General features: G+C 39.2%; 1 protein-coding gene across 3 annotated transcripts in view; it reads left to right on the top strand.

Moving 5' to 3' along the window:
* Window positions 1–1,329: 1,329 nt before the first annotated feature.
* osbp2b (oxysterol binding protein 2b) overlaps window positions 1,330–19,957 on the top strand; it is a 66,895-nt gene continuing 48,267 nt past the window's right edge. The window contains exons 1-2 of one of the 3 annotated variants that reach the window (XM_088076779.1): window positions 1,330–1,759; window positions 11,768–11,976. In XM_088076779.1, coding sequence (XP_087932905.1) covers window positions 1,602–1,759; window positions 11,768–11,976 — 367 coding nt within the window. In that variant the 5' untranslated portion in view covers window positions 1,330–1,601. Of the gene's footprint in view, window positions 1,760–8,251; window positions 8,290–11,767; window positions 11,977–19,957 lie in introns of those variants that run through there. The other 2 variants (XM_042488046.2, XM_088076780.1) reach the window with 2 other exon arrangements.

Raw genomic sequence — 19,957 nt, 5'->3', positions numbered from 1 at the left:
TGACACATGATGAAATATTAAATGCATTTGAGAACACCAACCTTTACTCTGGTCACTTTTCAGTCTCTGTGAAACAGTTACACCACATCGAAATCATTTTGACAACATTGCCATCTTGTGGTAAAGTGATGTTATCAGAAGCCAAATCAGACAACAGATCAGATCAGAGATTCTTTAACATGCATTCTTAATTGTAGTCAATAACACTGATCAGTTGCTCTACCAACTAGAATAACTGACATACTTTTATTTAAGTTGGCTGTGTGATAATGCAATGAAACATTTCAGGTACTTGTACTTAACCTCTCATCCCACTTTACATTTCAGAGGGAAATATTATACTTTTTACTACATTACATTTATCTAAAGGCTTTAATCACTTTACATATTAAGATTTTTTAATAAAAAAAACACAAGAAGAGTTAATAAAATATCATGTTTTGTTCAGATTAAACTGCCCAATAGTTTATACAAGTACAGCTGATATTATCAGTCGATTAATCAATTAGCTGATAGTCAGAAAATTAATTAGCAACTATTTTGATAAACATGTAATTATTGTCTTGTTTGCTCGTTTGGGTTTTTTTTTTGTTGCTCTTTTTTAAATAGTTTTGAGTCTTTTGGGGTGTGTTTTTTTAATGGGTACTTTGTCAGCTATTTAAATAAACACTTCAGTAATTTGGATTTTTCCCCCTTTTTATAGTTTTTAATTTTTTGGGGGGGAGATTTTTTTCCGTCTGAATTGTGTACTTCGGTAATTGTTTAATGTAATGTTTTTGTAATAGTTCTGAATTCTGTTTTTTTTTTTTTCATTTTTTAGATATTTCTGAACTGGATACTTTCACTTTTCATACTTTAAATACATTTTCCTTATTATGCTTACTTACTTTTACATAAGTAACATTTTAATGCAGGACGTTTACTTTTAAAAGTATGTGCACACTGTGTTATTGGTAGGCCTAGTTGTACTTAAGTAAATGATCTGAATACTTCCTTCACCAGTTGTTATCAATGAGTGCATTAATGTTTGCATTTAAAAGTCATTTCTGCCTCTGATAACTCACCTGACAAGTTTGGTTTAAATTCAGCAGCCAAACCGCATGTCAAATGTTTAGGAATGTTTAGATAACAACATCACGTGGTGCAGGTCTGAATCATAGACTTCAATTGATAGAGCGGCCATTCCCGTTTAAATCCACACACCATAAATGACCGGGTCAGCAGCCGCTCCCTCCTAAAATTACTGCCATAAACTGTTTGGCACTGTCGACGTGGAAATAACTGTTGATTTGGTGGCAGCCTTATCAGATTACAAGGAGTCCATGTGAGGGATTTCCAATCTATCCAGTCCGGCTCTGTGCTCTGAATCCTCTGCAGTCTGCATCAGCAAAGTGTCTTGGCATCACTTCTCGTCCTTCCTTTAGTGTCCATTCCGGCGTCATGTGAACGGGGTTCACGGTGGTTTCTCTCGCCCCGGATCGGACCCTCCTCTGTCGAGCTCATTCGTCAGTGCCGACGTCCTTGCCCCGGTAGTGCCGGTGGGGTAGTGCCCGTGTCCCCGCTGTTCATCCTGCATCCTTCGGCGTGCGGCGGAGTGGAGGATGAGCGAGCAAGGGAAGGGCTCGGCATCCGCCTCTGCCGCGGCCCCGGCACCAGGGTCGGATACTTATAAAGGCTGGCTTTTTAAATGGACCAACTACTTGAAAGGATACCAGCGGCGATGGTTTGTCCTCAGCAACGGCCTGCTGTCATATTACAGGTAAATTTTTACGAAACAGTGTGCAGTATTTCTCAAAATAAACGGCAGTTGGGCGCTCAGCGAGTCTGTGTCGGCGCATCATTACAGCTGGCTGCTCAGCTGGCTAGCATCAGGCTAAAGCTAGCTGTCAACGGTCAGCCGTCTGTTTACTTCAAGCTGTCAGCGACAAACACGTTGACGTTTTACTTTCAGTGACTGTGAGTTGCGAAAGGACACCGACACAGACAGTCACACACACAGAAGTACGAGCAGCAAGGCTTTTTACTCATTAAAATGTCAGAAATGTGGCGACACTTGATACAGACGTTAGCTAACGACGCTGAAGTTGGCTTCCGATTTGTGACTCCCGATTCAGCCGTTTGGGGGAGAGTTTAAAGGGTATGTAATTTACAGTATTTAACGACCGACTCTCGGCTTTTTGCACCCCGACAGCATGTTAAACATTTTAAGTGAAGCCTCAGAGTTGTCTGAAACCCACTTTTAGATTTGTGAAACTTTTATTCTATGTTTGAAAATGCGTAAAAGGGAGATCTAATAGTGTTTTGCCACATGTAGACCACATTGGACCAGGTCTAGATTAAAAACCCACAATACTTAGATAAATCCGATGTGGACTATATTATCCCAGAGAGGCCAAGCCAAACAATATTTTAAACACAAATTTAGATAGTGAAACCTTTATGCATTTGTATTTGTAAACATGTCAAAACAAAAACAAAGGAGGAGATTTTTTTCCTGCTATATATATATATATATATATATATATATATATATATATATATATATATATATAGAGGGATTTCGTCCTTTTTTGCATTTATACTAATAATATTTTTATTTCACATATCTGAAACTATCTTTTAATTCACATTTAGCCTGTCTTGGATAATCCAGTCAAGATGTGAACTATTCAAGTGTGGTTTTCGAGAGAGACCTGGTTCAGTTTGGTGTGGATGTGAAAAATGTGGTGAAATTTCCCTTTATTTCATTATCACGCATATAATAATAGGCTTCACTTAAAATGTCTAACATGCGTTCACTACAATAGGAGGTGCAGAAAGCTAAAAGTCGGTCTGCAAGCATTGCAACTAACATCCCCCTCAGCTCTCCCCTTAACTGCTGAATCGAAAGCTAACTTCAGCGTCGTCGTTTGCTAACTAAGCTAACGCTAGACCGCTTGCCTCAATCGGCGACAGTAAGCTCCAGCTGTCTGCTCCTCTGTGACAGAAACACGATTTTAAACACGTATTTAGTAAAGCTGACATCCCAGTTGAATCTTTTTATGTCATTGTCACTGTTTTCAATTTTTATGCCCTTTGAACGTCATGTCTTTTTTGCGAAATCCATTCATTCATTGCATCAACTCAGACCCAAGTCATTCAGTGTCATTATCACTCTGTCATCACTATGCTCACGCAGTTGCTAGCTGTGAGCTAATGTTAGCAATACAATAGCCTAACACCTGTGGCTCATGTGCTTCTAGCGAGGGACTCGTGTTTCCACAGGTGTGGGTGTGGAGGCACAATAAAGCATGACAAATATTCAGTCCTTCAGCCAGCAATAACACTTTCAGTTTATCTCAAAACAGAATAGTCCAGCATATTTTGAAGGGTCATGAACATCTGATTAGACTGCAATGGGTCATCAGAGCAACTTTAACTGAGTATTTAAAACTTGTTGATTGAACAGCTAAAACAAATCTTAATTAAGTTTTCAACAACAACAACAACAACAACAACAACATATTTATTGTCAGTTTAATGGTAACACAACTTTACTAGCAGGTAAATGAATGGTTACATGGTCTACTCTAAGGAAGTCCAATCCTGACATTTGGAGCAGTATTTGTTCAGCGGATTTATTTATTTATTTATTTCCAAAATCATAGATAAGAAAATGAACATTGTATGATAACCATCAACTTTCTTATTATGGTATAACTTATCACCTGCATATTGCTGCAACCTTAGTCTTAACTGTACAATAATTGGTGCAACAATTCTACTAGCAGTACTTTTTGTGCAATTATTCAACTGAGCAATATTCTTCCCACCATTTAATGTATATTTAACCACTCTTATATGTATATTTAACATATTGTATATATTTCTTATTCTTATTCCTACTTATGCATATATTGTATTGTTCTATGTAGCATCACACACAGGTTTATTTTTTATACTTTTTTTATACTTCCAGCTTTAGTGGTTTTTTTTTTATATATATATATATATTTTTTTTTTTTTAAACTGCTTACATACTCAGCACATTTCACATATTTTATATTCTAGATAGTTTACATACTAGTGTCAACATTATTTCTTATTGCAAATATTTATTTATATTTTTAAGTACTTCTTATTTCTACCTCTCAAATTCTCTGTGCTTGGCATCAGAGCAATTATAACAAACCACAGTTTCCCCCAGGCATCAGTAAACTATTCTGATTCAGATTCTGAAAATACGTCAGTGGCCACTTTCTAGCATTTTCAGAGCTTCCACTTGAGCCAGCCTCTTCAGGGTTTTGATTATTTAGCAATGCAAGAGCTTGATACTTTTCATTTCTGTCATTTCTGTGCTGTTGCATGTTCAACAAGCTTGCTTACTTCCATGTGATTTTGTCAACATTAAAATGCTGTATCACTGTATGAGTCTGATTGCCCTTGGCTAAGGTTTTCATTCAAATTATGTTTAGTGCCAAAGTATCTCAATTGTCCAAAATATTAATTCATGAATAGATTCAACATTTAGATCTTTTGCACCATGAGATAGCTATGAAGCAATTAATAATTCCACACCAGGAAGCCCTGACCACCTGTGTATATGCACTGTCCACATGAAAGGAGAGACGAAATATTCATTGCAACAGTTGTTCACCCTGTCTGACACAGTTTTTCTAATTAAATGGTTCATAGCAGAATGAAGGTGCCCCCACTGGAGTTAACCCTCCTCTGCTAATAGTACTATTTGTCAAAGCTGTGACTGTTAAGTTTAAGTGCCTTCACAGATCAGACATGATTCAAATAAAAACCTCCCGGCTTAATGTTTTAATGCAACCTGTATTGCTTGAAGTGATAAAAATTATGAATGTGCATCTAAGCTTATCCCTCTAGATTGCAAATTGTCTTTTCACATATCAGATATGATAGAAAAAATATCTGACTTCGAGCTTAATGTGTTAACAAACTGCAAATGCTTGCAGTAATATTAATTATTAACGTGACACTATGCAAATTTCACCATGATAATTCTTTTCATATGTCATTTTTCACTGAGAGGCTAGAGGGCAAAATTGGCTATGACGCAGGAATGGTTTCACTCCCTTGTTTAACCCTGTGAAACCTGAACAAACTGGCTTAATTTTTTTAAAAACATGGGATGAAGAAAATGAGCAACAAAGGAGAAATGACACAAAAATTAGCAAGAAATGAGTCAAAAGTTACAAGAAAATGACCAAAAAAGGAAAGTAAAAAAACCAAAAACAAACAAGAAAATGACCTAAAAAGTGTTAAAAATTAAGAAATATTATATATAGGGTAACATGTTTTGAATACGTAGTTCCTATTATCATAAATATAGTTTCTGGAGATTTTTCCTCGTTTTGATCATTTTCTGATCTCTCTCTCTTTCTCTCTCTCTGTCCTCTCTCTCGCTCTCTCTCTCTCTCTGTCCTTTTTTTTCGTTTTTTAAACATTAACTTTCGGGTTGTTTTCTTGTCACCGTTTATCAATGCCTTGTATTTTGCTGATTGCTGAGGTTTCAAGTATTAGAATACTTGTGAAATGTCCATCCAGGTATCAAAGGGTTAAAAGCTGCTCTGCAAAGTGAATTCTTGTCAGTATGGTGGTGGGGGGGGTGGGGGGTCTGGTCTTCTGACTATAAGGCAAAATTTTGACTCATACTTCCCTGCAGCTCCAGTAGTCATACAGTAAATGCCATCTTCACAATATGAATTTTCAGATTAGACAGGGAACATGCTCTACATTCAGAGTCCTTTATCCCATGCTAAAGTCTTGCCCCAACACCCTATTGTCTTTTGTTGTCAGCAGAGCTATTTGACAGAGAGCTATGGTAGCCAAAGCCCTACTCCAGCCTGAGCTCACGGTGAAAGGAAAGACGCCTGTTGCCTCTACCCTCTATTAATAGTCCATTATGTTGTAAGGCGATTGCCGTCCCTGAAGTAAAGGTAGCCCGTCGACATCTGAGCACGGAGGCAGTGAAGCGCACAAGTTGTCCCCTCTGCTGATGTCTTCCTGGCAGACCACATTGTGTGTGTCTGGGCTTTGTGTGCTTCTGTATGTGCCTCCTCTGGCCAACTATCTGCGCTGCTATTGTGAGGGTGATGGATGTGAAAGGGAAACAGTCAGACAAATGTGGCAACACATTAATTAAACTGTCCTCTTTTTATGTCAAGTGATTATTAATTTCTGCAAAAAAAGATCTTGTCCTACATTTATGAGATGAATACACAGAGAAATACACGAGAATAGCCCTGTACTACTGCCACTCACTATTTTAATAACATGTTACCGTTACTTTTCTAACATTTAACGCTTTAATACCTGAGCAAATTAGCTTGACTTCAGCTAAACAAGAAATGGCCCAAGAAATTAGCAAAATGTTACAAGAAAATTACCTGAAAAAAAGGCGAAGTAAAAAAACAAGAAAATAATTAAGAGCTATTATTCTGAACGTTTTTTCCTATTTTTTTTTTGGATAATATCTAATAATCTTCCACAGCTAAATTTCAGGTAATTTCCTTGTCACCTTTCACTAATTTTATGCAATTTATGGGATATATCTTGCCAAATTGCTCATTATGTCTTTACCCATGTATTCAGAAGAAATCAAACCAATTTTGTTTCAGACTTTTAAATGCATGTGAAAGGCATCTGAATGCAGGAACAGGAAAACTGATTTCAGTCCAGGTCTTAAAGGTTTTCCCTTAAAAAAAGGATTTATTGATGTCACTTTGGATAAGTGTATGATACTGTATGATTTGATGGATAGATATTTCATAATGGATTAAACTCCATCATAAGAGGATGCACTTAAAAGCCCATGTGACTCACGTCACATCCGATTAGCCCGACATGAATTCATCAGTTGTTTGATTTGCAGTGTTTGGTATTTGTTTGACCTTTTTAAAAGAACAGTTTGTATTTCTGATGAATCAATAGAGACTGACTGCCAATTAGAGGTCTAGCCAATAACCCAAAGGGCTCACTTTCATTCCCAAGGCCTGCTGTTGTCAAAGCAAAGGCTCAGCTCTCTAACTTGAAGCTGAGAAGCCAAAGGGCAACGGAGGACAATAATCGATGCTTTGAGTCTGTGGATGGACTGACACACTCAGCACTTGCGTCTGTTAAAGTGTAATGACTTTTATAGAGATTCAACATTGCACTTGTTATTGATTACTCTTGGCTCTGACACTGCAAGGCTGGCTGTCTTTCATACCACATCAGCCTTGTGCCTCGTCTTTTTTAGTTTAAATCATCTCGAAAGTGCCTCATTGAGCCGTTCTCACCAGGACATGACAAGATATTTGTCCTATCTCTCTCTCGCTGAACTTCTTTAATTTTTAATTTCTTAATTGAATTTTCCTCCAAGTTTTAATACTCTCAGCACTACTTACTCACCTCTTAAAGGAAATCCGGCTTGGTACTTTAGGGAAGATTACATGGCATTAAAGCTTTGAGCGCTAATGGAGCTGCCATATCAGTGAATCTGGCCTTGACTTTCATAGTAGAGTAGGCTTGCCACATTTCCTTCTCAGCTGTAGGTTAGTAACTAGATAGTATCAATTTAAGTGCTCAGTGGGGGTTTGGCACCATTCGCGTCGCATTCGAGAGTCAGGTTTTTGTGTTACCGCTGGCTCACTCGGCTCCTGGGTGCAGGGAGGTGTGGTGGGAGAGTGGTGAGTTAGCCAACCTTGGGCCCAGCTAGAGGGTAAAGCCTGGCCTGAACTCTGTTTACAAGGCTGGTACATCAGCAGAGAGACTAGAACAAGAGATGTGAATGCTGTGATCTAATCTTGTTAATGGGCTCTTGGTTGGTCTCAGTGTGTACGTATAGAAGTGTCTCTGCGTGCGGCCTGTCCGGGTGGTCTTTGTGTTTTTGCGCAAAGGTGAGAGCAGCGGAGTGATGTTAAAAAAAGCAGGGAGTCACATTCTCACCATCTCACTGTTTCAGTCTTTCACCAGGTCATGTCATGCTGTTCATGTTGCGGTATCATTGCTTTGGTTTTCTTGTCTTATGTTTCCTTTCTGTCTTCAGCACGCCATGTTCCCCAGTGTTTCTCTGGCTCTCTTCCTCCATGTCTTGTGATATGTCTGCCCCCAGCCACAACAAAACCTATCTACATTCTCATGCTGTGGGTACTGTGTCCTATTTCCTCTGCCTGTCTGTGTATGCCTCCTCATGCTTATGGCTGTCTGTTCTGTGTTGATCACTGGTTACTGTTCTGTCATTACATGCTCCAGATCGGTGGATTTGTGTTTTATGAGGATATGTGCACAGGGGACTGACAGGTAACGCACTGCAATTCTCTCCTGGCTCAGCGCAACATGCAGGACCCTCTATCGTGGCTTCAGCTGCCCCCACTCACCATTGCCCTCTCCCTTACTATTGCCTTAAAGGGATATTTTGCCGATTTTCAGCCAGCTTTAAATCAATTCAATTTGGGTAGTATGTGTAGATGAACAGTAGTGAACTTCCCTCCATCTAACCAGTGCCTAGATTTCCCTTCTCTCCCCTTGGTGTAAACTCTAAAAATTATGTAATTTGGTAGAGTTACGTAATTTGGTGAAGTTTCGCCAGCTCTTTGGGCTGTTGATCAAACTAAAGGCTGTATTTCTGCATTTTAGTATTGCCCACCACCCGTACCACCAAACAGCATGGACAAAAAGTAAAGAGCTGATCAAGAGACGCACTTCTGTGTAATTCGGACGGAAAACCAATCAAACGGTAAAACTTGGCAGTGCTGATTGAAATTTAATCAAGATTGTGTTACTGCACTGTTTATCTCTCTCCGGAAGTGTTTCCAGGGACACATTTAAATGTCCTGTTTAGCTGTTATAGCAAGAGTAGTGCCATGCTACCTCTTGAACAGTAAAAACGGAGGCTGAAAAAACAGAGTTCACATTGTAAAACTAAGCAGTGCTGATCAAATAAAAACCAAGAGGCTGTTACTGAGTTGCATATTTCTTTTCAGAAGCATGTTTTAGATTACTGTTTAATTGTAATAAGAGCCGCCATTGTCGCAGTCACAGTCTGATAAGTGGGAGTGTCTGGTAAGGGATGATGCATTCTGGTAGTTGTAGGTTTTCTACCTCTTTAGCAAAAGCTTCCTTTTTTCTGTTTTCTCTGGTCATGTTGCACCAATTTCAGAAGTATTTGCATGTTCCTACTGCAGAGACAGACCAGTTTTATGTGAGGACTCTTATTATCGGTGAAATACTTCTTTAATGCCCCTATGATCTCTTTTTCCCAGCTTTTCTTGACTGTATATTTCACGGCCTTTGCATGGCCTCGTCTTCCCACAGGGCCGAATCGATCAGAACGGATCTCATCTTACTCATCAGCAGCACACTCAGTTTGTTGACCCACTTACAGACAGGGCTCTGCAGCTGAGCTCGGGCTGGGCAAGTCTGAAAACTGGGCTGTTGAGGGTTCATGCCCACCCTCCGCACGGCTTCGCATGGCCCCAGTGCGGTCTCGTCTGCACACCCGATGTGCACCGAGTGCCAGCAGAAGAGCGGTACACTGAAGTGCTTGTTCTGGTTTGGCATTATAACAAGACTTGACTCCAGCCAGTAGAAGCAGTGTGAGGGAATCACTGCCTGGCAGAACTTATAAATACACTTCAACCTCTGACTTAATAAGGCGGCAGCCACCTTGTCAGTGTCAACCAAGACTGGATCTGGTGTAGAGTTAGCACTGCTGAGAGGCAGCTGCTCGTGGCAGTGAGGGCTCATTGGATGAATGGATGTCAGCACTCACAGACAGACACAGAAGCATCCACATGACTGCATGGCTGCATGCTTCAAAGTTTCCAAGAGTATGGATGGGCAATCATGTGACACTGAGGGTTAAGGATGTGTTTGTTTAATTTGAAACAACCAACACAGCATGTGATTTCGCTGATTAGTTGCTGCTCTCTGGCTGAGGGTGTTAATCAGCAAAATCAGCTGTCTGTGGCTGGGGGTGAAGACCTGCATACACTCAGCTCTCTCAAGGACATGCCGTTCCATCCCTGCTCTGCAGCTTAGCTTGTCTAACCGTGACAGAACAAACAGGCAGCCAGCTTACCACCATACAAATGTTAATGTTCTCTTGAATTTTCTTTTTGTCAGTTGATCATATTAGTTGTAGTAATTCTGTTTGAACAAGAACATATTTAAAAACTGTACATGTAGAATAACTGTCTCATAATTGTAGAATACTTCACCCACAAAATAACAATTTGCACATAAATTACTCATCCCGTGTTATGTCGAAATCATTAAATAGTTAACTTTGCTCCAATCCAATCCAGAATCCAAACATTTCTAAATCCCTTCTGTAGAATTTATTAAAGGAATACTGTGCCCACAAAATGAACAGCTGTAAAGCAATTATTCACCTCGTATTGCATTTCATCTTTGAGGAAAACTTCGTTTTTCACACATGCCTCTGCAGAGGAAATAGGAATACAAAAACTGAGAAAGTTCTTGATGAATTGCAGTAAAAGGGGACCATGTTTCTATGTCAGAACATCTGTTTACAAACTTCACACAACTTGTGCAGTGTAATCCAAGTCTCATTTATCGAGTCATGTGATCATTATTTCCCTAACACATGCATTTTCACTAAAACCTTACAATTTAAAACACTTCTGCATCAGCATTATCACGCACAGACAAATAGAGAGCCTGATTAGATGTGTGCATTTGAACTCTGCTTAATGGATGCGGTTGCAGAGGTGTGTTAGTATGGAAAAGTGTTTTAAATAGTAAGGTTTAAGCAAAAATGCATGTTTTTGGGAATTACTGAACATATGACTGGATGAATGAGACTTGTAGGAGTTTTGTGAGAGTTTGTAAACAGATATTTCAGTGCAGTTTTGCTGTTGTTAAACAAGGACCCTATGAGCCCTGTTCATCCAGAGCATTTGTCTTTTCTGGATTCTCTGAAGCATGTGAGAAAAACAAAGTTGTCTTCAAGAATTTAACAAAACACAGGGTGAGTATTTCATATACAAATTATCATTCTGTGGATGAAGTATTCCTTTAAAAAAATCTGCAGTTTTTTTTAATTTTGAATGATTTACAACATTATTAATATTTTTGCTGCAGTTGATTTATTGGGAGATGTTTTCAGACACATACAGTCCATAGAGTTGGCTTGCACAGTGGGTGTACATGCAACACTCTCTTGCCTTTGCTCTAATCTCTTGCTCTCCTGCTTTGGCTCTCTTCCCCGTTATCTCTCTTTTTTTTTTTTTACCACCTTTCACACTCTGTTGTCTCTTTGTTCATGCTGTTATTCATTGTTTGGTTTTGTTCGCTACAGAGGCTTGGAGGCAGACAATGGCCTTGTTATCTAGACTACTGTGGCCCACTGACTGTGCAACAGTTGGTCTTAGTGGAGGCTACACAGAATACCCACAATTCAGCACACTCACAGCAGGGCAGGCAGGCAGGCCATGCAGAGTGAATTAGAAGTTCAAACCATCCAATTTGTTTAACACTAGCTAACACAGGTTTAGGTTTCATGAATGGATAATTGTGCTACAGAAAAGTGTGTTCAGTGAAATAACCAAGTACCCCCGCGACTGCTTGGCCTCATATTCATATGATTTGTGGCATTTCTCTGTCCCTCCTTGCCTCCTTGCTTGTGCTTATTGGCCATAGGAATGTCAGCTGTATTATCCTACCTGTATTACTCTAACTGGTAAAAAAAAAAAAAAAGTGTTGGACAGTGTCTTTAGCTCTTTCTTGTTTTTCTTTCCCTTGTATTTCGTTGCAGGACGCAGGCAGAGATGGCCCATACATGTCGTGGAACAATCAACTTGGCCACGGCACACATCGACACAGAGGATGCTTGCAATATTGTCCTGAGCAGTGGCGGCCGCACTTACCACCTGAAGGCTAGCACGGAAGTGGAGCGGCAGAGATGGGTCACAGCACTGGAGTTGGCCAAGGCTAAAGCCATACGCATGATGAACGATCAGTCTGGTAAGGGCAGCAGGAGCTTCTTATATGGACAATTTTAAGCTGCACTTATTGCTTTTTATAGTTTAAGCAGGGTTCCCACAGTCATGGAAACCTGGAAAGAACAGGCCTGAAAAAGTCACTTAATTGTTGAAAAAAAACATTGAAAGACTTTGAAAATCGTGGAATTTTATGATTTTCCGCGAAATGTAACGTAACCCGTAATTTATTTTCTGAAGCTGTCGACATTACGCAGCTCTAACATGCATTGATTTGTTTGTTTGTTTACTAACTATACATTTCTTCATTTTCTCCCTGCATTTAGCTCTATCCCCATATTTGCCAGCAGGCTATAATTATAATTACAGGCAAGTAGGGCAAGAAAAAATATATGGGTCCTTGAAAAGTCATGGAATGGTTTTGAAATTTTGTCCATGAAAATGTGTGGGAACTCTGTCTAAGTGCAAGCTGTGAGTGCACAACACACTTATGATGCAAGACATTAATGGTCAGAATTTAACCTTGATAAATAAGGGCTGGGCCGATTCAGTCTTTGGTAAACACAAGAGTGTATTTGTCTTTTGATTTACTTTGTTAGTTCCAAGATCCAAGGTGAAAGTGTGTTAAGCGTGTTCACCATGGTCCTTAGGCCAACCAAGATATTTGGATATATTTCCCAGTGTCCCCTGGCATTTGATAATCAGCACAGCTCATGTTTCAGCTCACGTCCTCCTTCTTTAATGTAATTCAGAATCCAGTGTGAGCCAGGAGAGGGCAGCGCCGTCTGCTCAGTCGAGTTGGAAAGCAAACTAGCGTATGCTAATGGTACCGTGAAAACTGGGCTTCCATTCAGCTTCACAACAGAGCACTCTCCTTTCCAAGGGGACTTATTCTTCTGTGGTTGTATTAGGTGATATAGGTCAAAGGCTGTGGGAAAAGCCTGGGAGGGCCATTTTTCTTCACTTTTCAACCTGGCAGCATCCCAAAACCTCTCTGCCCCAGTCTGTTGCAGACAGGGTCTACAGAGACAGAGACAGGCTATATATTCCTCTGGCCTCCATTTGAAAGCCACTAAATATAGACTGGGGGAGAATGTGTGTGCTTTTTAGCTCACCACTTCCAGTAAGCAGGAGAGGAATGATGTTAAATTTGTATTTTTAAAAGGTTAGGGTATTGAACTACCCACATATTTGATGTGTGTCTGATTGTTTGTTTATGTGTGGTTGTGTATTTTCTGCAGCTTGGTCTGTTGTCAAGTTCAGTTAAAGTGTGCTGATATCCAGCTGCTTTACACCCACCAGAATTTGACATTCCTTTTTACATATTGTCAGCTCTTAATTTAGTGCTTGCTTTGTCTATTTACCTATGTGGTGAAGATCAGGCCACAGAATATACAGGAATAAGACATCCACACTTTCAATTTTTAGTTTTGCACCATTGTTCCCTCTTGGGCCCATTCCAGGATCCAGTTCAGGAGCAAGTACCTGTAAATGCCATTTAAAAGTAAAATCACGCTGTATCTGTTTGAAATGTACTGAAGTGAACAGTAACCTTTTCTGATACAGTTTTGATGTCAGGCAACCTGTTCTTAGATCAAATACTGTGCAATATCAACTGAAAGCTGATGCTTTTCATTTCAGTAGTCTTAGCAAACTGTTGGCATTTAAATGCATAAAATTACATTAAGACACCTGCTTCTGTGCCTCTAAGATGCTGTAGACCTTTGTTATTCAGCTTGCATTTGGGGGGTCAAATCTGGCTTGTAACAGAGTGCAGAGTAGCTTGCTGACTATTTTCTAATTCACAGCGAAAACGAACTGATTCACACTGAGATTCTTTTGTACTTGCCAAACTGCATAAAAAGCACCAAAATAGAGCTTGTTAATTAAAAAAGAAGTGCCAGGGGGCAGCAGTCCGTGCTAAGTCCTGAATGTGCTCAAATCCTAAAACACCCCTGTGTACACCTGAGCTGTATGGGGCTGCTGTGAGTGGATTTGCCTCTTGGCAAAGATGAGTGAGAACAGCAAATGTCAAAAGGATCAAAACAGGCAATTTACTTTTTATGTATACTGAGAAATATTAATAAAGTTTGTTAATTTCTCTGGCCCCTGGCCTCCGGCAGGGTTCCTGTGGATCCTTAAAAGACCTTAAAAGGCATTGAATTAATTAATGTAAAAATATGGCCTTTATTGGTATTACAACATTCTACATCAATCTTTCTAAAGTCTTAAGAATACAACGACATGAAGTATGATTTTAGGATCATTTTTCTTCCTACGCTGCATTGTGAAAAATAATTTCCAAAATGCCTCTTGCATTAATGAGATCACCACACACAATCATGTTTTCAGTCAGGATGCTCAGAGCAGAGCGTCCAATGTCTGCCAGCTAACTGTTGATGTAGCCTGGACAATGTAGGGTAGTACAGATTCAACGAAAATTGGGTATTTAACCAAAATTTGGGGGTAAAGAAAACTAGTAAAGGCAATGCATAAAAGGCTCAGCACGACAGAATCAAGGCAGAGTGAGAAACAAAAACACCAACAAAATTGCCAACAAAGGGCACGTATCTCCTAATTCTGTTCTCCCCACAAAATAAAAAAAGTCACATTTTATGTTACACTAAATATTTGGGCAAAATTGTCCAAAATCTTATGTAACTACTGTCAATGTGTTTTTTTTTTAGTTGTTGTTGTTTGATTTAGGTCTTAAATTGAATTCTGAATGGTAGTAAAAAAAGTCTTAAAAATTCTGAAATCTAACTACAGCTAACCTTTAGCTGTAGGAACCCTGTCCTGTCATTTTACATGAGTGGCCCACGGGAAGAGTTGGGTAGTCTATCCCTGCTCCAGCGTGACTCTGCTGCCATTGGTTTCACCAGGACATTGGTCATACAGAACCTCTTAAATATTTTGTTTAAACCACAAAACTTAAAATCTTAATCGCATCAGTGCTACAATTGCTTGCCATACATGGCCTTTTATTTTATGAGGCAGTAAATTGTATTTTGTCAAAGCTTTGACTCATTAATTGCTCTAAAGCTCAGAGAAAGGATGTGTGTGTGTGTGTGTGTGTGTGTGTGTGTGTGTGTGTGTGTGTGTGTGTGTGTGAGTGATTGTTTTTTTTTTTTTTCAAACATTGCCTTCCACAGCTAATCTATATGTGGGAGGAGGATTTAAGAGAATGTGAGAAAAGAGCCACTGTGTGAGTCCGTCTACAGAAAATTAAGTATCTGTTAATGCAGCTGAGAGTAATGCTTCAATATGACAGTAAATAACTATACGCATGTGGATAATTTTACCATCAGGCTCTTTTAGAGCATCTTATTCTTTGTCCACTCTGTTACACACACATGGATCAGCATCAGCATGTGTATAGATACAAGGCTTCCCAAAGATCCTTAAAACGTCTTAAAAGGCATTGAATTCATTCATCTAAATGTTATAAAAATGTGTTGGATCAATCTTTCAAAAGTCTTAAAAATACTATGACATGGGAGGCAGGGTTTTATAAATCATTAACATCAGGCAGAGCAGAGTAGTGAAACTAACATCACTTGTATTGTGTTTCTGGTCGAGATGCTCAGTGTAGAGGAACCACTGTCCACTGAGGGTCCACTGTCTGTTATCTAGCTGTCACTGTACCCTGGATGACATGGAGAACAGCAAATTCAACTAAATTGGCTATGAAACAACAATTTTGTGGAATAGCTGAAACTGGTACAAGCCCATACATATGAGACATGGTATATTTTATGTAAAAAGTTTTTCAAACTCAGCACAATGGGAATCAAGTCAGTAGAATCCCACATGCAGAATGAGAAACACAAAATTGCCAGTAAAACTTGCAACAAATGCCATATATTTCCCAGCTCTGTTCTACCCTCGTCTTTGCAACGAGACAAAAATCTAATATTTAATGTTACAATAAATGCTCAGGAAAAATTGTCCCTAACCCTGTGTAGTTGATTCATTCAGTTCAAAATGAACTTTTTTCCCCCCATCCTTGTTATAGTAAAATTGGTTTTAAATCTAATTCTGAGCGGCATCAAATAGTATTTAAAATTCTTAAATCCAACTTGCCTAGAGCTGTATTAATCCTGAGACTGAAACCAAGGTGTATAACTTGATTAGCTTAAAATAAATGAATTAAAGTAGGCAACACCACAGAAAAGCAAGTCAATTAAAATGGGTTTTAAGAAGTGATTTAAAAGAAGTCACTGATTCTGCAAGCCTCATCTCCTCAGGCAGGCCGTTTTCATCTTTAGCCTATAACAGGTTTTAAAAAACTGAAATCCAATGATACACTGTTAAAACTCATATCTGAAGCCTTTCTTTGCCTGTGAGCCATGGGATTATTTTCTATGTACAGCTGACCTGGACCCTGAATCAATTACGTGTCTATCTCATTAGTACTGCTGTCACATCTGCAGTCTTCCATAAATACGCCTTCTTTTGTAAATTGCCTTTCCTTCCATGAGTGCATCTTGTTCTAATTTAGGTTTAGATTGGATTTCTAACAGCTTGCTGAAGCTACTGCCTGCAGTCTGTTAGGCAAATGTTCAGCAGGTGGCAGTGTTTCTCTTCACTTCAACATGACCTCTCCCTTGGGTTCCCTGCTTTGTTTTTTTGCTGCTGCTTGTGAAAGGGAGCTCACAGCCCGTTGTATCACTGGTTCCAGTGGTAACTTGAATTTGCAAGTGTGTCATGTGCTCCTATTTAAATATAACACCAGTGAAAGTTTGCTTACATGGTGGATTTTAGTGCAAACTGGAAGGTTTTAGTGGAAGTCGGTGTAAAAATTGAGAAATTCATAAATGCTGGAACCAGTCATCCAGTTAGTGGTTTCCTCTGGGTGTAGCTGAACTCAGACATGATAAAGCTGAAGAAGGCAGGAGAGTAACAGCAACAGCTACACATCCATATTAGAGGCTCTCTTCCTGAACCTGACCCTGATGTTCCCAGCATGCAAGCTGAATTTTATCTTGAGTTCTTTAACAACAGCGCAGTGATCTGCATCAGCATTTGATCAGGAAGTCGATCTAAAAGTCCTTGAGACATTTCACTTGAAATGATTCGTGTGACTGCCAGTCACATGATTTACTTGCAAGGGCTCAGTTACACCATATATTTACATTTATCCTTTTGCTGTGTTATTTTTCTCTTACTTTTTACCCTGTATCTCTCTCTTATATATTTTTATTACACATCCCTGCTATGAATCACTTTACAGTAAAAAGGTGAACCTCTGTCCATGGTCCTGAAACCAAATATCAAGATTAGGACAGCCTCCTTAACCTTTAAAACCTGAGCAAATTGGTTTAATTTCAAAAACACAGGGAAAGGGCAAAGAGCTACCTAACCATTCATGGCCCAAAAAATAGCAAGAAATTAGTGAAATGTCACTGAAGGAGAAAATTACACAAAAAGTGCAGAAAAATATACTTGTATCATTTTATTTTCTGTACATTTTTCCTTTTCTTTCATAATTTTACATGAATTTTTCCCCCTTTTTAAAAACAAATTTTTAGGTCACCTTTTACTTATTTCTCGCAATTTGTGGGGCCTTTCTAGCCATGTTAGTCATTACCTTTTTCCCCAATGTTTTTGAAAGAAATCAAACCAATTTACTCAAGTTTCAAAGAATTAAATAACCTGTGAAAGGTGTCTGTATGCAGCATGTGAAACTGATGTCTAATCAGGTTTTACAGGGTTTTACAAGCTTTATTTCTTGTTTTTTCCTACTCTTGTTGTCCTGACTGTATTCCTGATATCTCCCCTACATTGGCTCCAGCGCTCGCTCTTCCTCTCTCGCCCTCTCACTCGTTGTCTGGTTTTCCCACCCCCTCCCTCTCTTCGTCTCTCTCCTTTTCTCTCTCTGTAAGCCGTTTGCTGTGCTTCTCATCCGGCGGGGGTTTTTAGTTCTGAATGGAATGACCTTCTGCTTTCTCCAACTCTTCCCCTTTCTCTTTTGCTTAAAACACTGCTATTGTCCTGCAAAGTCTGGAGGGAAAAATAGAGACGGGATAAGGTGCAGTTCTCCTCTTGTGAGTATCCTGCTTCATTCCATTTACGTTGTGCTCAGGAATGTGTGTGCATGCATACATGTGTATCTGGTTAAGATGGTTAGATTCAGCTGTGTATAAATGTAGCTATATAACAGTATAGTGGTTAATAGTGGCTGGTTTGTAGTTGATAAACTGAGGATATCTGGGATTTCTATTGTTAGATAAAGGGTGGTTACAGTAGATATCTGTCCCAGAGCTCATCCAGGTGTAAACTCTGCTGTAAAATTGGGAAATGACAGAATTATTCAAGAAAGTCATTGAATTACACATAAAAATGTTTCTTTTTTAAAAGCGAATGGAAAACATTGTATTATTTATTTATTTAATTGTCTTGCTATATTGTATACATTTTCTGATTGTGAATCTCTCTGGGCAGTGTAGGAGGAGAGTAGGCTGTTTTATTACATCAGTCTATATGGCAATAAATAATGATTTACTAAAAGTGTTCGAGTGGGAGATCTGTAAAAGAAAGTCAGACTGTTATAGAAATGATTCACACTTCCTATGTTAATCTAAATGGAGCCTAAACTGTGTTTTAAGTAACTGTATTGTATCATCTGCACTACTTTCTGAGCTTGTGAAAGGATATTATGAAATGACAGATGGTAAGCTGATCATCCTAATCAATTAGTTCTGCCGCGGCAGTGATTCGAATCACTTGTCCTTGTTTGTCTTGGATGTACAAGCCTGTGGCGGCAGAGGTTGATTTGCTAGATCAGTTCAGTCCCCACTGACGAGGGAGATTGGAGACAAAGAGATCAGACTCAGACTTGTAACATGACAAACATCAACGCCAGATGAAGCCAAGCTACTCACAGAGATCACAAACACAGTGGCTGTCCAATTGGTCAACCAGCCAAAATCATCCTCTGGGTACTTTAAAAAAAAAAAATCTCTTTCTCTCATTTCAGCCATATTTAACTTCTTCCTCTCTTTCCTGTCTTTTAAATCTGTTGTGAATGTAACAGCCAAGTGTCCCTGTGAAATCAAACCTTCGCTGTCTCATAATGGATTTGACCTCTCTGAACTCACACTCCCTCCATAAACTTCACATCCCACCCGTCATCGATCTTGGAGTTAGATGCCACCTGCTTTCTCTCCATCTTGTCTCATTTGCTCTTTGAAGCTCCTTAGTGTCTACGTTGTTGTTTTACTTGTAGTATATTCCTATTTATATTCTCCTACATCAACATTTTCACCTCATCTCCCTTTATTGTTGACTTCCACTGTCATTATATTATGAAACCACACGGAGCAATAAATTCCTATTTATGTTGAAAAGACTCTAAAATATTCCAATACGTGAGTGTGTTCTGGACAAAAGAGGGATGGCACCATCTTATTTCATAAGACATCAAAGACAGCTCTCTTTCTCACTGCACTCAGTCTTTTACTGATGTTAAATCATGAACAACCACATGCATTGGTTTTTGCATGTTAGTGCACCCTCTTCCTGCTTTTATGCTGCAGAAGTGGTTTGAGAAGTTGTGATGGATGGTGTGACCACAGCCCCCATTCTCTGTGAAAGAGCAAACAGCATGCTTTTTACAGTTAAACTTTTACTTTTTGGGACCATAGATTTCATAAAATAGACACAGCCACTGTGTGGCCCATTGGTTTTTGGACTACTGTTTTGAAGCCTCAAGTTTGGCATTTTGACCGTAGGCATTTTGGATTTTTGGAGCCCCAACTGACACGAGGTAACCATATTTGGAAAAGATGGTGGTGCTGGGGAGGGGCGGATCAGATCAATTAGCGGTGAAGCACTTAAATGTGAATAACCTTAGGCTGAATCAAAATTAAATGGGTGAGTTTTATAAAAATTCACTCACTGTACAGTTGACACGAATAAGGTAATTAGCTAGTTATTAGACTGTAAACATTTTTATTTCTACTGTAAAGCTGGGCATTTATAATGGGAGTCTGTGGGTATTGTCT

Source organism: Plectropomus leopardus, chromosome 4, assembly GCF_026936395.1.
Source record: "Plectropomus leopardus strain MGB_pleo_1.0 chromosome 4, ASM2693639v1, whole genome shotgun sequence".
In the NCBI taxonomy this organism is placed as follows: Eukaryota; Metazoa; Chordata; class Actinopteri; order Perciformes; family Serranidae; genus Plectropomus; species Plectropomus leopardus.
The sequence above is the reverse complement of the archived record's forward strand: the minus strand, read 5'-3'. Positions and strand labels throughout refer to the sequence as shown.